The sequence below is a fragment of the Aythya fuligula genome, chromosome Z (genome assembly GCF_009819795.1).
Source record: "Aythya fuligula isolate bAytFul2 chromosome Z, bAytFul2.pri, whole genome shotgun sequence".
NCBI lineage: Eukaryota > Metazoa > Chordata > Aves > Anseriformes > Anatidae > Aythya > Aythya fuligula.
In genome coordinates this window covers 71,654,402-71,679,276 of record NC_045593.1, presented here as the reverse complement: position 1 = coordinate 71,679,276, position 24,875 = coordinate 71,654,402, and the positions used below count along the sequence as shown (strand labels likewise).

The following is a 24,875-nucleotide window of genomic DNA, read 5'->3' as shown; positions in this document are numbered from 1 at the left end:
CTAGGAGGGTTAGAGAAAGGCCCAATGCTGTGCCACTGCTGCTCAGCAGTAGACACAACACTGGTGTGATAACACTGCTGTTCCAGCTACAAGTACAGAGTACGGCACTGAATGGGCTGCTGCCGGGAAGGTTAACATTCCAGCCAGACCCAGTACAGTTGTGTCCCCTCCACAACTATTGCTTACCCCAGCCTATTAGCATTAGGGTTGGAGGGGAGCTGGAGAAACAGCCTTGATGCAGTGCCAGCACTGCTCAGCAGTAGCTAAAGCATTGGTGTGATACCACTGCTCTTCCACCTACAAGTGAAAAGTGCAGCACTGTATTGGATGCTGTGGGAAAAGTTAACTGCAACCAGCCAGACCCAGTACACCTGGCCAGTCACACTAACTGAGATTTATTCCAGAAAGGTTATCTGATGGCTGCCCAGGGAGGTGGTGACATCATTGTCCCTGGGGGTGTTGAAGGAAAGGTTGGACGTGGTGCTTAGGGACATCGTTTAGTGGGTGACATTGGTGGTAGGGTGATGGTTGGACCAGATGATCTTGGAGGTTTTTTCCAATCTTAATTATTCTATGATTTTGTGATTCTGATCGGGGACCCATGTGTAACTGTTGCAGTTATCAACAAATAGTTTTGTGACAGATGGTTGCGTGTGACTGCACATGTGTGCACCAGCTTTCTAGCACACACAAGGGCACTGTATCGGGCATAAATGGGAGAGCTTTGGTGGAGTGTGGTGCTTAAGCAGTGGGTTCTGTGAGAAGAGGTCAAGGGCTCCACTGGTGCCAGAAACAAACGATTCTGGCCATTTCCGGGTATCTCCATCAGAACTACGCAGGGTGCCGGGGGAAGGTGTCACTTTGTCTCTCACTCTGTATCTGATTTAACTGGGAGGTTGAGCCTGTTTTGCTTGTGAAAATCATTCTTAAGTGATCTCCCTGTCATTATACTGACCATGAGATTTTCCACGTTAGTTTCTTATTCCAGGTCCTGTTGAGAGTGCAGCTGGTTGGGCATCTGCCACACAACAGAGGTCAACGCACTGCAGGCACTTACTGAAGAGAAAAAAGAACTGTGGTCTGAAGAAAAAAAAAAAAAAAGAAAAACAACAACAAAAACAAAAAACAATCGAGCAGACCAATGTTTTCATTTTCAAGGCACTGTGAAGAAGAGAAGAGTATTTCATTTGTTTTGTTTGGAAAAAGAATCAAAAGGGTTTTAACTGCTTCCTATCTATGTATATGTGTGCCAAGGGCCTGGGCATCAGAAGGAAGTTTAGTGCTTTCTCATGCTTTCTCCTTCCGTTGAGAGTAAGACTGGCAGACATCTGCCTCATCTATTTTGAGAATATTTTTCATCTAGCAAGTCAGCCCTTTCCTTCTTCCAAATGAGTCAAGATGCATGCTGTACTTACTGGTCAAACACTTGTTGGGTAGCGTAGGGAAAAGGCAGCATGGGAGAAGACAAGGCATGGCATGGCAAGAAGTAGCCTAGTTAGGGGCCGTTCGACTTAACATATGTGGGGAAAGCAACCTTGTTAGAATATTAATGAAAAACATTTTTTCTTTGTAATCAGTATACTCACTGGAATGCTTAACATACTTCCAAAACTGTAACAGGGGACTGAAAATGACAGCCTCAAATTGTTGCCCTAAAAAGCACAAGTGAAACAGCAATGGATTTTTGTCTTTATTTATTTATTAATTAATTTATTTTACCTTTTCTTTTCAATTTTATTTTTAGGAAAGGTTTTTTTTTTTTTTTTTTTTTTGTGTGTGTGTGTGTGTGTGTGCCTCAACAGACGAATGTTGTTTCTGATAAGACAATTGCAACATAGAAATCAATTACAACAATGTGCTTTCCAGCTTTTATTTTTTCATTTAAGTAACTGACAATTTGGAAGGACACAGACAATAGGGCTGTAGCAGTACAGTGTTACAATTAAAATCAATTGATATGAAAAACAATTACAATAGTTGTTGAAAATCCAGAAAAGTTTGATCTTTTGATCAGAACAGACTGCATTTTAAGAAAGTAGTTGTAATGAAATGATGTGGTTTGTAGCTTTCCTTTTCTGAACAAGGAGAGAGGAAAATCCTTATGTTAAGACAGGATCTGGAGGGAACACTTTATCATAGTGAGAAAATAATTTTCCCATCAACAAGCATATCTCATCCATTTTTCATACATTTCATTCTCATACTGTGAGTCCATTGGAGCAAAGTTTTTGTTGTTGTTTGTTTGTTGTTGTTTGTTGTTTTTTATGTATATGCCTTCTTTCCATTTGCACTGGTTGGAGTTTCTGCTTCAGTATGTTAAGACATAAAGGACAAGTTAATCTCTCACTTGTGCCTGTTTGCAGTTCTTGAGGATGACATGCTCATTCAGCAGGTAGTCCCTTCAGCTCTCATTGACTTGAACGCACACCTTCCAGTGTCTTCAGCTGTTGGTCTCGAATGACAGAATGGACATATGGTGGTTAAGCTCATTCCCAAAGGCCAGTTTGGTATTTTTAATTGTGCCAGATAGGCCCATACTTCAAATATAGTTCCCAGTGACTGCTGAATGTGAAGCAGTAACTGGCCATTAACTATCAAACATGCTCCACTGACTTTCATAGCAAATTCTTCTGGCTTTAGTCCTAAAGCAGAAGCTGGGAATGGGGCAGCTGCAAGTGTTTGGATTATGTATAAGCAAACCAATCTTGAGTAAAAGATGAAGTTGAGGTTGGACATGATTCAGCATTGTGGCAAATAAAGCAAACAGAATGTTAGTTCAAGTTCCTTGCGATAAACATTGGCAGTAGAAATTTAAAAAGTAGACACTTGTTACTCTGTCTGTTAGAGATCTGGGGAACCTATGGGAATGCTAGGTTTCTTTCAATACAGTTTGATTAGAGAGTACAGAAACTATAGGACCTATTTTTGGCAGTCTTGTACAAGGACCAAATGGTAATGTTTTTGTACTGGTAGTCTGAGTGCTCAGTGCTGGGGTTGATACACTTGACAACCTGACGATGTGTGGTTTGCATTCATTTCAGCATCTCTCATCTATAATCAAAGGCAAAGAGATAAATCTTCATAGATTCGTTAGGAGATGAATCGTTTATTAAGCATTGCAAAAACACTAATTAAATGAGGCATTAAGAGGTCCTTTCATGCAATATACCATTGAATTGCAAAAAAGGCAAGAATCTAGTTGGTGTGCATCTTCCCTGACGGTTTTATTTCATATACTGCCACTCCTCTGCAGGAACATCTATTTTACAGCTGTTGGAAATGCCGACTACAGGGCAGATTGTAGCTGTCACCACAGTGCCATCATCTTCTGGAACACTATGGGCAGCAATTGTTTCATTTTAAAAATAAATAAATAAATAAATAAAGAATTTATTTGTCTAATAACAATGCCTATTATCACATACCAATCTATGTTAAAAATTATAATTCCTCATATAGGGATGGCTGAACTGTAATTCCTCAGTTTTATAATCCTGAAGGGAAGTGGCAGAATATTCCTTTTGAAAGGTGAATATTGTTAGTGTATGGTATTGTACTGTATTCCCCAGACCGCTAGAGGCCCAGGGGTTTTGACTGCAGATCAGAAATGCTGAGCCTTCTGCTCATGTTACTAGCCAACAGCTGTGACTTCTCCACATTAGGCAGTGCTGATCTGATTTCCGTTAGCAAAATGTGACAGGCTGCCAAACTCACTAAAGCCAAGACAATGAGATTGCATAAGGCCTATTAGAATGCAGTCTTTTGTATAAGTCAGGGGGCTATATTGTGTCAATAACCCCACTGCATGATATGCCTTTTCTCTGTAAAAGAAGAGTGTTTTCTGCAGTTCAATAGAACTGACACACCTCACAGATGCACTGCAGGTTAGTAGCTTTTTAAGAGGAAATGTTATTTGGTTTCAGTGATAGCAATAGTTTATATAATGGATGTAATCTATTAGTTTTTGTGCATACAGCAAACAGCTCTCATAGCAAAAGTAATAGATTAAATTTATTATCATTGTCTTCCTCTAATAAAATAAGTGTGCTCTCCATCACTTGTGCTTCTGAGTTATATAAATAGCAAAGTTATCGGAAAATAGCTCAGAAAAATATAACTTCCACTTTAGGGACTGATGAGGTAAATAAGATCTTCCAGCTGGTGATTACAGCTTAAACTAGCTGAATGTATCCCCTAGGTATTAATTAATAAATCAGCTTCTGCAAACCCACATAATTCTACAGGTACTTAGGGAAGGTGCTAAGTACCAATGTCATCTGATTTTTTACACTAGTTTTAATTTCTTTTTCTTTCTACAGTCCAATCCCGTATTTCACTAACTTATTACTGTATTACTTTTCCCGTTGAATACTAAAGTTGAAACATCCTTCCAAGAACAGAGAAAGAATAAGGCTTTCCCTGGGAATTTCCTCTATCTAGGAAAGAAGGAACTTAGACCAAATTTCCCTGCCTGCTGCCGAGGCTCTGGGTAGTAAGGTCAGGTCCTTTTCAATAACTCCATGTTTCTTAATGCACTAGTTCAGATTTAATTGTGCTTTTCCAGCATGAGTTACCAGCCTTCCAGCCTTTCTTCCCCCTTCCCCACCCTCTTCCCTCTCTTCCCAGTCCCTAGTCCAGAAAGTACAAGAGATGGATAAAGCCCTTTTTATAGCCAACCATCTACAGATTCATATGAGAAAGTTTTATGATGCAGAAAATTAACTGGAATTCACTTCCCCCATGTTTGAATAACTTCATCTTTGTGTATTGAGTTTATTAGTTGGTAGATAGTGTGATGCTCCCATTTCCCCCTGCCCTTTTCAAATACAAAAATTCTAGAGCTAGGCATTTTTTAAAATAAGCTTTGGATGCTCAGATTTATTTATTTAAAGGTTACCCTGGTATCCAACATAGGGCTACTAACTGTGATATCGTTCTTTTATAGTAGATCTGTAAAAGTATAAATATTCTCTGAAATTTATGAAAACAAGTGTGCCCTAGAGAATTTTGGATGCTTTTGAAAACCTGAAGTTATGTTTGTGTGTTATGAATTAACTGTAGATACTACTTTTTTTCTTTTTTTTTCTTCTGAAATTAAAAGATATTACAGGAGAGCACAAATCTTTCTGTTCAGACCCCAGCTTGAATGGGGATGATTTCAATGAATTTGTCAGCGATTGCCTGATGTGACAGCGTTTTTCTTTACCAGGTTATCCTGGAAAAGACTCATGGTTTCTTTTACTGTAAGAACTGGAAACTGTGTATTAAACCCTGTGTTATAGGAACAAGTTCCCCCTCTTGAGATAGTATCAGGTAGTCCAAAAGAGTAACCTGAATGGCATAAAGGAAGTATAAAGCTTAGTGTAAAAGAACCCTTCCAGGAACCATTGCCTGTCCTTCGCAAATTCGGTGTTCTCAATGCAGTAGTAGTGTGATGGTTCTTTTTCATGTCATATTGAAGGCTCTACTGCAGCACACTGCAGACTGTAAATCAGGTGATCAGACTGAAAGAAAATAACATGAAATCAATCAGATCCTTAACATGATCTAAGTTTCTCCCACAAAAATTTGACATTTGACATTTGATAGTCTACTGTGGAGGAGTGTGCAGTGTTGCAAGTCAGCCAAAACCTTTCGAGGGTGTCAAATGCAAAAGGATACAACAGATTGCAAGAGGTTTGGGAGAGCTCACATTCAGTTTCTGTCTGTCTCTGCTCCCAGCAATCCATCCAGATTTCAGCCTGCATCTTCCTTTTCTGAGGTAGCAAAACCAACTCTGTTTCCCCCTCCTAGTGAACAAGACTCTGGTTTAGAGGATAATGGGTTCAGGATTGATAAATCTTATTTCAGATTATCCCAGAAAACGTAAGCAAAATCGTCTGTTGGTGAAAGCAGCTAGCTGAGAATGAGAGTAGCATCAGCAGCACAGGCCAATTATGGCCTGTGTCCTTCGAAGCTGATCTCTGCCATTGATTTGATGGGTCATGGCAGGCCTCAGGCTGGGAATAGCTTTCAAATTCAGCTTCTGTCTTTCACCACTTAATTTCTGTGGTGCGGTTATAAAGAAGTTTGGATACTGTACTGGTGTTTTCCTTAGAAAACATGTTTCAGAAGTAGACTTTCAGTATCGGTTGCCTTCATAAAAAAAAAAAAAAAAAAAAAAAAAAAAAAGGTTAAAAAAAAAAAGTGATAGACACTTGGTGAAATCTATCTCTATATCTATATCTATATCTAGGGTATTGGGATGTGGCAGGCGTTTTCCTTCTGACATTAGGCTGACCAGTATCCCCACCAATTATCTGCACATGCTGTGCAAGGGAGGGTGAAGGAACAGACTGTCTGATACTTTGCCTGGAGAATAAATCCCAAAGCATGTCTGAATATGACCTAGGATTTTCTCTGTTTCTGAGAGCTCAATGCCATGATGGAGGAGTGTAAGTCAGCACATGAGAAATGCCTAGAGTATTCTCTTCCTGACTGTAATGGCTTATATTTTCAGTTCAGGAATGATTGGTTTGAGTGCATTACCTGTTGTGAAGACTTGACACCAAGGATGTTGGGACTGGTGCTAAGAAAACTGTATTTTTTTCAGCTTAGTTTCATCCCTACCCCTTGAAAAAAAAAAGCGACCAGCTACATTAAGGGAAGCAGTGTAAAATTTCTTCACTTCTCCCAGTAAATGCTGCCACTCCATGGAATTATTTATTTGGGTTTCATTTTGGATAAGTATGATACACATCATGACATAAGCCCTAAAGTAAATTTTAAAATGACATTCAGGACAACCGTCTTGACAAACAACTTTTTTTTTTTTTTTTTTTTTTTTTTTTCATTAATATTACCATATTTTGCTCAAACATGAAGCGGACTTAATGGACAAACCCGACTTGCCATGTGCTTCATGAATCATAACAGCAGCGCTAGTTCATTTCCCATCCATAATCATGATCATATATATTAAAATAAATTACAACACATTTTTTTCTGGTTAACCTTGTCACTTTTTAAAAACAATATACATTTAATACTTGAAGTAAGAAAAAGAACAAAACAAATATAACTTTTTTTTTTTTTTTTTTTTTTTGTTCCACACACAAACATATACATATGAACTACATGTGCTTGCAAATAGATTCAGTAACTGTGATGATACTCTAATAGTTATGAACTATGGCATTCCCTCCCCAAAGAATGAGAGACTTGCTATCATATGTACTTGCCCATAAGCCATCTTCCTACTATAAGGCTGTAAGCTCACCAGATCAGTGTTGTCATTTACTACCTATTTATACAGTGCCCAGTGTTATGAAGACAAAGTGTCATTTGTTTTTAGGGATCAAAGCGGCATAAATTAATTATTTCAGAAGCAATAACATTTTGTTTTCTGGAAAATCAAAAATATTAACATGTGTACAAGTTGACAGCCATCTTCACAGCTGCCTTGAAATTTCAACTCATTGTTCTTGGATTGTATATGAAGAGATAGCGTTGTTGACTTGCAAATACCACACATAGAAGTCGGCAGACTTTCTTTTTCTTTTGCTTGTTTTCTTTTCTTCCCAGAATCTGTATTTTCAAATTCTCCAGCTCAGTTAACAGTGACAAATATTAAAGCAATCCAGAACAGAAGGTATGCCGCAAGGTGAGAAATAATTAAAACTTCTGCTTATTTTCCACTATAGCCCCTTAGTAGAAAACAAACAAACAAACAAATAAAAAACTATATTCCTATATCAAATTTCTTGTGTAACCAAGGAGTAACAGAAAGGGTGTCAAGGGTATTTCTCCTAATTTATACTGACTCACTAGAGTAGAAAATCTGTTTTTAGTCTTTTGTTCCAACACTTCTGCTTCATGACAATTTTGGTGCCAGTTTGAATAAATAAGAATAATCAAGTTATGAGGTAAAAGTCTGCTCTTTTATATACTTCTATGAGCTGTTTGAATATGAATTATAAAGTATCCTTAACTTTTAAGTTAAAATAACAATTTGCTTGCCTATGCCAGCTCTTTTCTCATTCCGCTGAGGCTATATGTAAAGAATTCTATTTTCAGCTGGCCTTATATCCAACCGCCTGCTTCTAGTGGAAAAAAAAAAAAAAGAAAAAAAAAGAAGAAGAAAAAAAAAAAGACTAAGAATCATTCAACCTGCAGATTGCTTTTGGCTTGTAGCTATCTCAGTAGCAATAAGAACTTCACAGACGCTTGTTTCTTTCGTTAGCAGGAGGAGGCTTACTTGTGCTTCTTCCTTTTTTTTTTTTTTTTTTATTATTATTATTATTGTTTTTGATTTGAACAGGGTTTAAGATTGTATTTTGAGATCTAGATTCCAAAAACCATGGGAGCATACAGTGAAACTAAACTGAATCCAAAGATCTTCATTTGGGATTACTGTCATTTGCAACTGAGAAGGAAGAAGGGCAGAGCTAGAAAACAAAGAAAGGTAACATGTATCACTGAACCAACAAGCTGCGATTTTCCTAAGCTGCCAATGAAAATAGAGTTTATAATTCTCATTACAGGTGATAGGAATAGGGTATCCAAACTGCTCAGCTAACTTGAAAAATCTCCTTCATTGTTCAGTGATTCAACAGCAATCAGGCCTTTGTCTCTTCCAAAGATGTTCCTTTAACTCCAGGAACAATTAACGTTTAAATTACTGTATGAAACAGTTTTTCTGTTCTTCTTTAGTTCTCTCCTATATCTTTTCAGCGCAAAGGGAAGACACTTGGGACACTGATACTAGGTCAGAAATCATGTATCCAGTGCTAGTCTGTACACTGCCTTGTGGCAAACCTACAGATAAGCTGCAGCAGACTGCGACTTCGACGATACTGAGACTATGCTGGTTCTTGGATTTGACAAGACCAGAGCTAGAGCTGAGGGAGGAGGGACAGCTTGTCCATGCATTCCTTTCCCTGCAACTCCATATCAAGCTGCATTGTGAACTGAGAGGATGGGAATGGACAGAACACAGTCATCATGTTAGTCCCAGGTAAACTGGAATCACTTAGCGGAAAAAGGTGATTACCCAACCAAGCCAATAGGCCTCCCCTTCCTCGCTTCTTGCTGTGTGTTTTATAGCTGGGGAAGGAGATGGAACTGACAGTCACCTATTTACACAAATGTTTCCCTTTCTGAAGAAAAATGAATAAGTATTGGCCCTTTCAATACTGACTAATGGACCCCTTTTTCACAGGATGGTGCAAAAATGTGACAAAAATGTGACAAAAATGACTGACTGCAGTTTCTTAGCTCGCTTTGCTAGAAGCTACTGCTGCTGCCGGGCAGCCAGAAGCTCATTGTTCTACTGGATTTTCAACCAATCTTTCATCTTTCTAAGGGTTAAATGTGGGCTTCTAGCATTCCTGCATCTTGAAGTTTTTATATATTTATTTATTTATTTATTATTTTTATGGAAAAGACCAATGTCTAACAATGTCTAAAGCAGATGTTTAGGCATGGTATAGAAAAGAGTGTTTCTACATATCTTTGATCTATTTTATTTGCAACATGGCCTACATTCCAAATTTCCTCTATACCTCTTTCTTCTTCAATCACAAGAGTTAGATTTGACTTTGCATTAAATATTAATGCTGATTTCTTACTGTGTCTCATATACCTCAACTACATTTATGATGCTGAGTCCACAATTTGGCTTTCTAAATTTCCTTCATGATATCATTATTACCATCATAGGTGATGCAATACCATGCTGCAAGAAATAAGGAAAAAAAAAAACAACACATACCATTCATGTAAATAAAAGAAACATTGAATGGCAGTATGAATGACATCAACTTTGGAATCGTCTTAAAGAGTGTTTAATTAAATAAATGCCTATTGGCATCAGGTCACATCAACAGTTCTCCAGGGTCTCAGTGTCTCCTGTCTGATTTCTGTTGCGTGTGGAGCTGTTGACCCTGTTGACACTGGCAATGTGTATGAACGGTGAAGGAGTGGGGAGCAGAATGCAAAAGCAGCCTCCCCAGTCTGAATCTAATGGAGGTGATATCACAAGCTAAGCCTTTCTGAAAAGAATATTCCCAAGTTAACAAAAAAGAAGAAGGAAAAAAGAAAAAAGAGAGAAGCAGCCCCAAATCTAGACATATGGCTGAGATGGGGTGCTGGTTATTCATCATCACCCTTTTATCATTGCAAACTCTTTTTTTGAGACACTGCTTGCAGTGTCCTCTTTAACTCACTCTTGGGAAGGGTAAGGATCCATTTGTTATAAACAAGGAAGAGAACAAAGCATTGGTCTGTATAAGTGGAGTTCAAAATATATTAGTGAGAACTTTATTATGGTAACACAGAACTTACAAGAACTGTTGAAAAATATAATGGTGTACCTGCTTTCTCATGTGGCTCTGCTGGTTTCAGCCTTCTCTGTTTTCTCCCTTTCTGCAGAACTACTGCTGCTCTGCAGAGGCTTGTTATGCTGACCAGCAGGAAAGGCCAGGTTTGGCCTTGTGCCAGCATGAAGGAGCAGCCAGTGTACAAGTCAAAAGAGGAGAAAACCACTTCATTTTCTAATGCAATGGCAGATACGCATTGTCCACCTGCATTTGAGTAAATGACAGGGGAGCTGTGTGTGGCAGATGTCTCATCTTTCTCTTCCTCTGATATGCTCCAACTCCCTTGCAGTAAACTGCAGTTTCCTTGATCTCTAGAACTGATGGAGAAGTGATTTGGAACACATTAGAGGCAGAGTAGGCATGCAGTCAGCTACAATACCTTTATTCTTAAAAAGACAACCAGCCAACAAAGAACTGCCCAAATGGTGGTTGTCTAGGTCTGACCCTGGCACTGCACTGCTATTTACCCTGCAGTGAGTGTGTGTCCCAGGAATACACATCTGGGGAGCAAGACTGTGGGGAGCAAGATAAAAGCCTGCCTCTGAGTCTTGCTCTCCTTATTTCTATTAAGAGATGCCATATGCCTTGCCAAGTCCATGGTGAAATAAGTAGGCTGCAAAAAGTAGAACATAGCTAAAGGCAGGGAGCAAACACTGATTCTTAAAAACTGAGTACTGACTGAACTCAGGGCAATACACACGATGCTGACAGCTCTGTAAGGTGGTGCTCTGCAAAAGCAAGCAGTAATTTTCATCACCAGGACATATTTTACTTAGGTAACTAAGCACATTACTGCTCAGAAATCCTTGCAGTACACTAACAATGCAATCACTTTTTAGAACCATTCTAAGTAAAGAGGGGAATTCAGCCATTCATAATTAACCCTAACAGCACATTTTTCCTATATTTTTTTAAGATTTTTTTTTTGACATTTAATATGAAGCAATCCGCTGCAACTGTCTAGAATTGAGGAGAATTTTTGCTTTTAACATTGATTTTAACATTTAACATGAAATGACTGCAGGGGTAATAGATTACTAATTGAAAAATAACAATTACAAGGGAAAGGCACATGCAAATGTCTTTAATGGGCAGTTTAGAAACACTTTGTTTTATCCCCATTTGTTTCTTTAACTGCCCACATTAAGGTACAGTAGAGTTTTGGGCTTCAGTGCGGTGGTTATTTTATCAGCAAAAACAATTTCCCTGGTGTTATTGTTTAGTCAGGGGTTATTCAATCCTGTTAATATTTCACAAACTTTCATAGAACAAAGAGGATTAATCTCAAGCATCTCCATAAGTCTCCAGCTGTCTAGTTCAGAACACACACACAAAAAAAGAAATCAACAAAATGAAGCTCAACTTAAAACCAGCTAAAGTGAAGAAAATTCTAACAACCCTCGCATCCTTCTCTATTGGGTGACCTAAAATGGAGCAGTGATGCAACCAAAGATCAGCCACTAAGAACAGAGATTCTCAAAACTGCCTTGGCCCTGGGTCCTACAGCTATATTAGGGATATACCTGGAGAGCACAGCTGGATTGTACGACTTCTGGCACATTTCCCTTGATAGCAGTGTAAGATTTTTAACCTGCTTAGAAAATCTCTGCCAAAGAATGTGGGTAGAAGTTTTTAGAAGCACCAGCATCCCATTACAGGCCAGCCTGACTTTGGTTTCAGAGTGCTGAAATTTAATTTTAAGATTGGACACAGGCTCTTAAATCACATTATTCTGAATGTTCTGTCTTACAACATTTTCATACCCTTTTGGCTAAACATGTACATAGTCATTATTATGCTTACTCCAGTTAATTCCAATTATTTATAAATCATATTTGATATCAACCACTTAGCAACAAACCTATGGCTCATAATCGCTAGAAAATTGAAGGGTTGATGAATAACTCCGTATCTTCCCATTGCTGAGAGTTTCAAATTAAGAACAGTGGAATCAACAATAAAGAATAAAGTTTCAGTTCTGAGCCTTTTGAGGATTTGTTTAGAGGCATAAAACAATAAAAAAAAATACTTGTACTGAACTAACACTCCACTTTCGTCTTCTCCCCATTAAAAAATCTTTCTAAAACCTGGAAAAACTTGCACCTCTTGTTCTAATATACTGCCCCTGATAGAAACATAACCACATAGTTATTAAAATGGCATCAAGAATAGCTAAGTAATCTGTTCTTGGAAATTAGCTTTGCGTTTATGTTATCTACAAATATACAAGATGAGAATGACAGTGGCTAGAGGTTCATTATATCTGGCAGTATGTTAGCCTTTTTGAGGCTATCATGTTTTAAACATTATTTTAGTATTATAATCCCCATATTATGCATGGACAACCCTAGTTTACTGGCATTGGAGAAGAGTTCATTCCTAGCAGCAAAGCTTTTGTATGTTTTAATTCACTCCTGCAAATAGTAAGATCATATTTCCCAAGGAGTATGAAGAATATATTACTTTCTTTCTTTTTGCCCCATATACATTAACATTTTAACAGTAGCTTAGAAATTAAAAACAAGGCTAACAAAAACAGCTCCGTCTCATCAAGGCAGAACTCAGCTCTTCTATGCCAGCAATATCTAGTGGGTTGCCTTCCCTGGGTGCGATCCAGGGCTACATTACAGTAAACTGGTCCAGTGTGATATCACAGATATAAAAAATATTCCACTCTGTATCAAAACTAGGCACATGCCTTATATTTATATGAAGAGAAGATCAACAGAGCTGAGTATTTTTGCTCTCAACTATTCATCTCTGGCCTTCTACATGAGGAGAAAAATATTTTATGTTTTTTCTAATTGGTAACTACAAGAGTCTAATTTGGGTTAGATGGTTGTTAAAAGGAGGGTGACATCACACTTGGGTCAGTATTGGTGGATATCTAAAAGCACAACCTCTCATTTGTATTGCTTTAAAATGTACACAGTATAGATGTATATTAAAAAAAACAACAACAACAACAACAACAACAACAAAAAAAAAAAAAAACATACACAAAAAAAAACTATCAATTTTTGTGGTGTTGAACCAACTAGAAGGTATGATGCAAGGCTCTTTACCAAATGAGATCTATAGATACAAATTTCACTGTAGAGTATGCTTTAGACAAATGTGTCTTTTTCTTTAAGTATGTAAATCCTACACTGTAGGCTTTTTTTTTTTTTTTTCCTTTTTCTTTTTCTTTTTGTAGTGGTAGAAAATGTTGAACAATTGTCCATGAGCATGAGCCAACGGTTCATTGCTGATATCCCCAGAATGCCAATATTTGCAATGCAAACAGTTAGTACAATTTACCAGTTCTATGAAAGGCCCTGACATATCTGCCTCAAGGTCTGGAGGCTCTGCTATACAACCACAAATAGTCTTTCCATTTCCACGTAACCTTTTGATACAGTGACAGCTGCATTAAGCTGCTTCTGCCCAGCAATTCCACATGCCAGGCTGGTTTAATTGGTTATAATGCCACAGAAAAAGCACTGCTAGCAGAACACCATCAAATCATTTTCATGTTGAACCTTCGTGGTCCAGCAACCTCCCCTTCAACTACAGCACCATTGTTTTTGCGAGGGACATATTCAAGGTCAATGCTGGTTTTGTGTTTGCCTTTCCCTCTGCTCCACACAAAAAGAAGTAGGAAACAAAATAAAACCACTCCGAGGAATGTGAAGCAGCCCATAGCTGTGGACACCAATATTGTCTTAAGGTCCAGAGAGAAAGTGTTCGCATTAGTTCCATTGGAACTGGTGTCGTTGGAGTCTGTCATATACATAGGGGTCCTGTTGGCATAAAGGAAACGGTCTGAAGTAAACCCCTTCACCGTAAGGGAGGCCGAATAGGTATCGTTCCCAGCTGCATTACTTGCAATACAAACATATATTCCAGTGTCCTGGTCTTGAGCAAATCGAATTTCCAGTGTGCCGTCTCCCAGAACAGTGGCTCTTCCATTTGATTTAGTTGTGATCAGCCTCCGACGTGGGGTAACCCATGATATGGTGGGTTGCGGATCCCCATCAGCATTGCACATCAGCTGCACTGTCTGCCCTTCCTCCACTACCAGGTACTGCAGCTTCTTGTCTTGTATCTTGGGCTTCTTACAGGTGAAGTAAAAGGAGAGAGCTGTGCTGTGAAAGTCCTTGAATGACCTCTCCTTGACACTGTCTGGGCCAGCACACATCGGTGTTTGGCCTCCAAACTGCAAAGTGGGTTGCCTTTGTAAAATCCAAAGGAGACGGCAATCACAGGCCAGAGGATTGTTGTTAATGCAGAGGATCTCAAGGGCTCTGGGGGAATGAAATACATTCTCTTCTAGGGTTTCTAGCAGGTTTTGGGACACATTAAGCACACGTAAGAATCGGAGCCCTTGGAAAGCATGTGGTTCAATGGTACGTAACTGGGCCCCCACCATGTGGAGCTCCTGCAGGCGTACCAAATCGGAGAGCATGCCTGCTTCAATGGTGCTGATAGGGTTGTAGGAGAGGTTTAGATGTGTCAGGTAAACCAGATGTTTAAAAGCAGAGTAAGGTACTGCAGACAGGTTGGTGTTGGTGATGGAGAGAGAAGTAAGGTTGAGACCATATAGGCTGTTGGCAGGCAGCATGTCCAGGAGGGGCCAGGAGTCTATCTCCAGGTCTTTCAGGCGAAACAATCTTTTGAAGGCATAAGCAGGCAAAGTGTTGATGTTGAGCTGTTTCAGATGCAGACTGATGAGGTTGTGGAGGTGGGAAAGAGCTTCTGTTGGTACAGCTGTGAGGTTGCATCTCTCCAGGGTGAGCTGCTCCAGGCTAAGCAGTCCACTGAAAGCCCTGTGTGATATATAGACCAAATCATTGTCCCCAACCTCCAGGGACTTTAGGTTATGTAGATCTTGGAACATGTAGTCCAGCAAAATGACAATCTTGTTTTCACTTATATCAAGTTTTGTTAAGTTTGACAACCCAGTGAACACCCCAAGGGGAACCAGCTTCAGACGGTTTCCTTTCAGCCTCAGGGAGCGCAAGTTGAAGAGATTGTTGAAGGCTCCAGGCTCCACATTGGCAACTATATTGTCGCTGAGGTCAATCTCCTCCAGCAAGGGGTATGACGTGAACTCCTCAGGGTTGACGCTCTTCAGTCGGTTCTTGCTGAGGTCCAAGATTTTGGTCTCGATGGGAATGCCCTCTGGAATGGCCATCAGGCGCCTCCGGTGACAGCTGACGGACTTGTTCTGGGCCGAGCATTCACAGCGGGCTGGGCAGCCTATGGTGGGGCCCATGAAGACTAGCAGCACAGCCAGACCTAGGAACGGCTGCCAGCAAGATACAGCTGAGTGAAGCATGACTCCACCGGTTTGGTCTAACCCTCTGTCACGGGCCTGTAGGGGTGAGGATGGGAAAGGGAACGTGTTAAGTCTGCAGCAAAAGGAGAACTCTGACAAATTTTAAGTGCCATTTCAAAGCAGGCACATGTGTTTTAATTTGAAATAAAATAAGAAAGCCTATTGTGAACAGCAACAGCAACAAAAAGCAAATTTTCCTTCACTAACATTGGGCTTGTCAAAGGACCTGTTTATCTAACATTTTCCAACCAGACATCAGAGGAGACAAAACAGCTTTTCCCACTGAAAACAGTAAAAGATGTTAGTTCTTTTTCTTTTTTCTTTTTTTTTTCTTCTCACTCTCAGTGGGTCTCCACAAGCCTGCTATAACTAATGCAGAGATAAACACCATGCACTCTGTAAATAGGGCTAATCACACTACTGATGTGTTTACAGCACCAGGCCTCCATGAGGTGATATCAGTCTAGGCTTTTGCCTTTCCTGTTCACATCAGTGTTTTACGGCAAACCTTAATAATGTATTATCTTCAAGAAAAAGAGCTCCTTGACAATGAAAAGATTCCTTTTAACATTTATTGCATGCAGTTATAAATAGATGGATCTTGTTCACATATACACATACACAATGGCTCAGATGAGAAAGAACCACTGCACCTCTGATTAGAATTTGTATTAAGAACAAATTGATTCTTTGCTTTTACAACACAGAGAAATTTTACATGATTTTTAGAACCAAACACCTGAAAAGGATTTATAGAATATGTACTATAGAATACGTCTATGTACTTGCAAGACATGTAAATTAGCTTTGGAAAGAAAAACAAGGTGAGATGAACTGGTAGTGTTTAAGCAGCACATTGTCCTAAGAAGCACAACAGGTTGTTTGGAAGTCACACTTCCAAAGTAAGAGATTTTTATTTTTTTTCTGCCTTCATGTTAAAACTGAGGATAGTACAAGACAAAACGGCCCCTATTAAATTAACTAGCCTTCATGAAATGCTATACTTTACAGGTTTAGTCACCAAAGGTAAGAGACTTTTTAAGGATAGCTACTAAACAAAGACACTCAATAGCCTATTTCAAAAGAAGAAGAAGAAAAAAAAAACAACACCAACACAGTGTAGGTACTCAAAGGAAGGCTTGTATGATACACTTGCAGGATAAGGTGTACTGCAAGCAAGGAAATGCCTCAGCCTTGTTGCCCACTCAACTTGATATGGCCAAGTAGTAGGACTGAGAACCTGGCTTTGTAACATTGACAAACATTGCAAGGTGCCTTCGGCCTTGTAAAGCCTTAACTGGATTGGTTAATTTGTGCTTGGTTTTAGTTGTATCTGTAAAATTGTTTACATAACTTCTGCCTGTAACTTCCTCTCAGATCTGGACAGATGACTGTTGTCCAGCTGGACTTACGCATACTGACAAAATTACCCAATTCATTGCCTGACCTGCGGCTTTGAGTCTTGACAATCTGACTAGTGCTTAAATTTCAGTCAAATTTTGCTCAGCTGTGTGCAATCATGTAGATTAGATCCTAGAAGAAATGCTCCCCATACACAGAGAACGATTCGTAGATTTCAGCATAGTAGAAGTAAATTTATGATCCGACCAGACAGTTATGTTAGCAAATAAGGTGTTTGAAACATGTACGAATAATATTAAATGTACCTCAGAAAGTGGAAGAAGAAACAGCCACCACTAACTGTGCTGCAACAACACTATACTTCCCTGGCAAAGACCTTAGGGTGTGGTAACTCATCAAGTAATCCTCTCCTGATCATGGAGGGTTGTCCTTCTCAGATCGTGGACAATCAGATGGGTAGGGATTGGTAATGATGTATTGATGTATCGTTAACAATCCTCAACAGAAACCCCCTGGTCCGAATTGTAAACATCAGCATTTTTGTAACTCAGTAATAAATAGCTGTTGTGCTTTGACTATTAAAATCTTAAATGGGTGAACAATAAATTCTCTTGGAGCTGCATGTAAGTTATGTTTGACTAACTGCAAATAAATGATGCACATAACGCTCCTTTCTTAACTCTGTGGAAGAATCTTCCTCTTGACTGACATGGCTTCTTTCCACTGACATTTTTTATGCAGAGAGGCAAATTGCATGCTGTTTTTGCGGTGTAGTCTGGAGACCTGGATGAAGACTATTCTGTATTATACTACTTATAAAAGCACATTTCAGCTTTGTCCTAGAAGGACAAACTGCTGAGATTCATTTAGTTACCCCCTTACGTTGTACTCTTGCAAGTAACTATTGCTAGTTATGTCCAGCTGTGATAAAGCTTTTCAGAGATAAACTTCACTTCATTAGGCACAAAGTTAAAACTGGAAATCTATAGGGGTCTGTGAGTTAGGTGTTTGCAATGAATTCAGATCAAAGAGGCTTTTGGGTGCTCTGATCACTACCTTCAGAGCTCAGTCTGTGAGGTTAGCACTTTCATACCAATACTTCTGCAAGCAGGGAATTCATTTCCTATCTTATTCCCCTAATACATGAAGCACAAAGTAAACAGCTTCAGTGGAATACAAGCACCCCTGGAGTGTTCATTCTAGATGGCAAAAATATGAAATGCTCTTGCAGCTATCCAAGCCACCAGGTAACTAAAACTTCTGAGGAGTGTGAAGTAGGTAGATGGTATAAAAGATGATAAAAGAATTTTTTGACCGTTGCTGAAATAAAGAAAGGTAGTGTTAATAAAGTGTGTCAAACATTAATAGTTATCCTCTGCAAGAACGTATGCACAGAGATAGAGATGGATATGCATTTAGCTGTAATGGTGTATGCATGTGTGTGCATGCATTTGCAGGAAAGGAAGATTCAGAACTGAGATTTAAGCTGGAGTAAATTACACATAAATAAGGAAAAACATTAAGTTATACTTAGTTACAAGACAGGAGAACAAAGGTAATTTATAGCAACAAATAGAGGTTAGAAGAAAACGTAAATTAAATGGATTATTTCAATTTTCATTGACACAGATGATACTACCACACTTCCTGCTAATCATATCTGTGACTACATACTGAACTTTGAACTTCTTTTTGCAGTAATTACTTTTTCTTCATTATAGAAAATATATAACCTTAGCTCAGATGCTTATACAGATAACAAACAAACGGTAAAAAGGTCTAGCACAGGAAGTATGGGCAACTTCAAAGTTTCTGACTATTTGAAAAACAAGGTGAATGGTGGGAGAAACTTACAGTGAACTGTATATGATCCAGTCTGAATTTAATGAATGTAAAGTGTAACTTTCAGGACATGTCTGTTAATATCAGTAACAGAACCTCTCTTGGGCCATCAGTGTGAGTACGTCTTGAAAGCATACATCTTCATCCCTAGTGTATATTTTTGTGTCAGTGTGATCACCATTGCTTACTATTATACATCCATTAAACAGCAATGCTGCTGTTTAAAAATCTAATCAGAATGGGGCCATTAAATAATCCTTTTCACTGCAAGATGATTTTTTATTATTATTTTTTTTTCAGCTCACAATACTTTTAATGATAACCCACATTATTTTAGACTTGTGGGATGCTAATTAATTGCCAGCTTTACTGACACAGTACTGAAATATGTGTCATTGATCAATATGGTATTTTTCATTCCTGCTTAAACAACCTGCACGTACATACTTTATCCTTTGCCAGTCTAGGCTCTAAAGACCTGAGGGTTTACTTCACTATCCTTTGCATCTTTCGTAAAACTTTCATTCATTGTGCTGCATACAAGAAAGTAAAGTACATATATACCAATATACATACATATCTACAAGTAAGCTAAAATAATCATATTTTTGCACTGTAATTACACTATGCCTTGCACTATGGAGTACTTCTCTAAGATGATAACCTGTTAGCACAAAAATACTAATAAAATAATAAAAAATTAGGAACCAGCAGGATTTATATGCTTGAATACGAATGTTAACTTTTAATTAATTAAAGTTAGAAATTAGGATAAATTTCTTCTCAGAAAGAGCAGTCAGGCATTGGAACGGGTTGCCCTGGGAGTTGGTGGCATCACCATCCCTGAGGGTGTTCAAGGAAAGGTTGGACGTGTTGCTTAGGGACATGGTTTAGTGTGTGACGTTGGTAGTAGGACAGGATGATCTTGGAGGTCTTTTCCAACCTTAATGATTATATGATTCCCTGAAAGTTAAAAAATAACTCTGCCCTTTTTTGCCTTTCTCTGCTTCTGTTTCTTAAGTCCCATGTCAAGAGTCAAGTTATTGTTGGCTGGTACTCTTTTTCAACACAAGACCTCAATCAAAGTTTAGCTATGCAATTCACAAAGCTCATAGAAGTTATTAGTTAATAGCTCTGTGTGAGCTCACCCCAAATTGCAATCCCTACTGCTTTGAAATGCAAATCATTTTGCATAGAATTCTTCAGCTTTGAACCTACTCATAAATGCTATACAAAAATGTGTCTGTATCAGTACCCCATAGCTTTTGAATTGAAGTATACCAAAATATAAATAAAAAGCAAACTGTTGATCCTTCAGATTGCTGTACAAATCTGAACAACAAAGACAGGAATGTGACAAGCCATGAAAACGTGCTATATTTTGTATTATTTCTGCCTCTCCCTCAGTCTCATTTTCAAGCTTTTAGAGCTAAAAGCTTCAGTGCATCTGACCAGGCTCTATTCCTTATCCCATCTGATACTATGGTACTGTGGATGACCAGGCTTTAGGTAGAAGATGTGAGATCCAGATTCGTTTCTGTCATTGGTCTCACATCTGATGCTTTCACTTTTTGATATCCCTTTTTCCCTCCCAATCTCTCAGTCTTTCTGACAGTTAAAAAATCCACTGGACCATATCAAAGTTGATAATTCTGCCTGACGTTACAGTCATTTTGTACTTTCTCTTCTATGGTTCTCTTTTTGAAAATATAACTGTATTAAACAAACTTCCTAAGATGAAGTTTTGCATAGCAGGTGTCTGACTTGTACTCACACACCTAAGCTCTTAACAGCTAATCCAGAGAAGCAAGCAAAGTCCCTATTTTAAAGAATTTTAAATCATGTCCTGCCCATTGCTCAAGTCATAAGGCATCAAGACAGATTTTTTATGAGCCTTTGTTCAGAGACAGTAAATTGTTCTTCTTGTATAAGATTGTTTATTTCCTATCTTGTTGCTGAATTTTAGCATTCCTGTGTTTCAGAGCATGTAACAGATCCTGAGGAGTATGAAAGGTCTTGTCTTTGCCATTCATGTCACCATCTGCAATGCTTCAGCAAGCAATAAGCCAACAAAACCTTCGCTCAAACCTTTGCAACAAGACACCTTTGCTTGTGTGTGTTCAGTAGACAGTTACTGAATGTGAGCAGCTAAAGCTGCTGCTGAAGATTTTAGCTGTGTCCTGCAAACTTTCACCCAGTTCAGTGTGGTTTAGGAAGGTGTGTTTTTTTTTTTTTTTTTTTTTTTTTTTTTTTTTTTTTTCCTCACAACCTTAACTTGTAGCAGCCATCATAAATGATTATTTCATAAGACCAGCTGATCTAGCTTTCCTGTTCTCTCCTGTGATGCTGGACAAGAGCTTTCCAGGTAAGTGTGGAGAGAAAGGGGGATGAGTCCTTGCTGCTGGACTGCAGCAAGGAGGCGATGGTAGGAAGTTGTACTGGGGACAAGTGAGAAAAGGCTGGGAGGATGGCAGAAATGAACCAAGATGGTTCAAGGGACAGTGGAAGAAAACCATTAAAATGCTAGGCATGTTCTTATAGAAAGAGACAATGCTACAGGGAGGACTGAAATCCTGACTGTGGCATTTCCTGCAATTTTGACATTACTCTCACAGGGTCTTCCAATGTAAGACTGAATGTGTAGCAAAGGGTTTGCCTCACCAAGTCTTGTGCCAGGAAAACACCTAAGCTTTGTGTTTGGATCTCAAGCTCTATTACAGGCCATGTCAAGCCTTCTTATATGCTCTTCAAAGGATGTTTTTTTCTTTACAATGGAGCATTTCAGAAACAATGCAAGTACGGCATATAATTTTCCTTGCCTCTTCAATCAAACCTTTCTTACTTCTGCAGAGATTCTGCTCTCCGTCCCTTCATTGATCTCTGAAACATATCAGCTTTTAAATAAAATGCAAGCATGAAGTAGCTGTTATTTGCATTCCAATAATTAATAGATTGGAAAGAACTGTGAACAACAAGAAAACAAAACCAAAGAAGGCTGCTGATTCACTTGAATTTGAAACAAAGACTTGTTTCAATTATTCTACAGTCCTGCAATCATTCTCCACCACTAACTTTTCAGGAAAAGCTTCTTGGACTAAGACCAACTCAGAGGACAGTCATGTTGCATTTGTTTTCAGGAGAATTGGTACTTGCTTTCTGGTTATATTTTCAGGACCCAGATCCAGGACACTATTCCATTATAAAAGACGGTATACAGAAATGGAAAAAAAAATATATCAAAAAATACAATAAAAATAAAATTTTTGAAGTGCTTATCCAGAAGTATTTTTGTAAGACTGATTAAAGTCTTTTTACCATGTTTTACAAAGCTAGACAAGTGGGCAGAGTTTTTACTCCAAATGCTTAGATTATTGTTTGAATCAAAGTAAAAGAAATAACTGTGCCAAACAACAGAAAGTAAGAAAATCACTTGATTCAAAATTCATTTGTTTGTGCAAGTGCATTAATTCTAACCTAGTGGGCAGCTGAACTCCATCACAACCACTCTCTCACACTCCTTCTCAAAGGAAAAAGGTAGAAAATGTGATGGAGAGGGCTCAAGGGTTGAGATAAGGACAGGGATATCACCCACCAATTACCATAACAAGCAAAACAAACTCAGCAAAAGTAGATTAATAGAATTTATTACCTATCACTAGCAGACTAGAGCAGTAAGAAACTAAAAGCAAACAAAAAATACATGATGTGACATGAAGCAGCTGCTGGGTGACCTCTGCTCACAGAGGTCACCACTGCAGCCCCCCTGCTACCAGGCCTTTGCCATGTAAACCCAATACATCAAGTTGCCTTACAATTCCAGGCTTTCTGAAATTAAGCAAAGAAATGAAGCCATATGTATGTATACCTTCTGTTTCTAATTCCATGTTTTTAAGACTGATAAACCAATTTCTTGCATTTGTCACAAAGAAAGTGAATCTTGAGAAGAAATTTGAAGGAAAATATAATAAGGATTATCTCATAGGAGACACTTTATGCATAAATATCAGGAAAAGAAAGTGGAGATATTTGCAGGAATAGACAGAAGATATTCCCTCAGACACCATTGGTAGGTTGAAGGTCAAAAGATTTATGAAAGGTATTATATGAACAATTATGTGAAGAGCTGTAAAAAAGTAAAATTCAGATTTTTTTTTTTTTTTTTTTTTGCATAGGTTAATGATGCAAGTCAACCTTCAGGGAAAGGTAACAATACTATTCTATTCACACAATTAAATAGCTTGTAAGGATCACAAATATTTGCATTAAATGTTTTTTGGAAAAAAAAAATCTTGGTTGAAAAAAACATGAATTGCTCTGAATTGCACATCTTTTCCATCATCTATTCCTCCTAACTCAGAAACAAGATTTTGAATGGCCAAGTTCTTCAGATTACTTCTGCCAAGTTGTCCACTCATCTCTGGTAACTTTTATCCCTATTCTACTGGTGAAAAGTGATGTCAATAAGAGATAATAATTCAATGGCAAAGACAAGAATAGCGCAGTTACCATGACTACAGATGTGTTGATACACCTAAATGTGATAATGCAATTATAGGGAAAGACACAGACTCTCTCAGAGAGACAGAGATCCTCAATAGCTTATATTTTGTTGAAGCCAATTAATAGTGAAAGAGCACCCAACTGATGCAGCGAAACCTAACATACCTGGACTTTGCGTTAAGTGTCGGTATATGGTAGTCTGCTGTGTGACTGGTGACTTCACAATGATAGATATTATATTAAAAGAGTTCACATTTTTATTAAGCTGCTTTAACCCAGAGTGATACTAAGCAAAAATCCATCAAGCTGTATTTCATTGATGATTCGTGGAAAATATTAATGATTCATTTACTGAGAATGACTTATCATGGGGGAAGAAAGGCAGATTTATGACAGTATGGAAGGGGAGACAAAATGACAAGAAGGTAAGAGCCACAGCTGTTGCTTTTTGGGAACTCAGCAGTCACAATAGTAAAAATCTCTTGCAAGATAAAGTTCATCATTTCAGAAGGGACCTTGCTGTGTTTCACAATATATCCAGGCTGGTGAACTTAAGAAAGCTCTGCTGCTGTAAGTAGGACACTGAACAAGAGAATGAGAAAGTGCTAAGTCCTATGCTTGCTTTTCATATCTATACTAATTAATGCAGTCTAAATAAATTAACTCAAAACAAGTCAGTAGGAAGAGTAACTGCATTGACTAAAGAGAAGGAAGGGAAGCTTTTGTTGACAGCAGTTCTACGTTAAAAGGCTATCTTTCTTCATCTTGAAAGAACTAAGCTTTCTTTTAGAGCTGTATGGCAGTAAAGCTCATGACACGGCAATAAGGCTGACGTCCCTGTTGCCTAGATGGGATCTCTTCTATTGAGAAAAGATGGAATTCCTTCAGAAATGTTAATTCTGACATCCAGCTGTATCTGAGCTTCCACAAGTGAAAATTTTGGTGATGGAAAGCCACTGAAAAGATAAGAGAAATCCTGCTTTAAATGTGTGCCAGCTGCAGTGTTTCTAGGGCAAGTACATTCAAGTATAATTGAATCCTGCTTCAGTAATCCATTTATGGAGCCACAAGCATCTCTAGTAGGATCTAGGACATCATAAAAAAGGATGTTGATGTCACCTGTTACAAATGGATGTTTCCTTCAAATACCTGCACTTCAAAGCCCAAAGATCTCTGTGGCTGCCAGAAGAAACGAAATGTTCTGGTGAAGTTTTGTATGCACCTTTTGCAATGTGAGAATGCTATATCAATGTATTTTTCAAGCTGCCCATTAACATCATTTCATTTTTTTGTTAGGTTTAACACCCAAAGATCTTTGTTGTTGTGATGACTTTATCCACACATTACAAGAGAGGTATGTGATTGTGACCTTACTGGCTGTTAGGAGAGGCAAACAGATTAAAGTGCCATCTGTACAATGATGGCAGGTGACAAGTATTTTGCATGCAGCTGTATGTAAATACTGAACAGGGCAAAAGGGAGACCAAAACTGT

At 38.5% G+C, this 24,875-nt stretch overlaps 1 protein-coding gene across 5 annotated transcripts in view; it reads right to left on the bottom strand.

Annotated features, from left to right (window-relative positions):
• Positions 1-13,533: 13,533 nt before the first annotated feature.
• LINGO2 (leucine rich repeat and Ig domain containing 2) overlaps positions 13,534-24,875 on the bottom strand; it is a 558,918-nt gene continuing 547,576 nt past the window's right edge. For all 5 annotated transcript variants that reach the window (XM_032206179.1, XM_032206181.1, XM_032206178.1 and 2 more), the window contains one exon: positions 13,534-15,714. In XM_032206179.1, the coding sequence (XP_032062070.1) occupies positions 13,858-15,714 (1,857 nt within the window). In that variant the 3' untranslated portion in view covers positions 13,534-13,857. The remainder of the gene's footprint in view (positions 15,715-24,875) is intronic.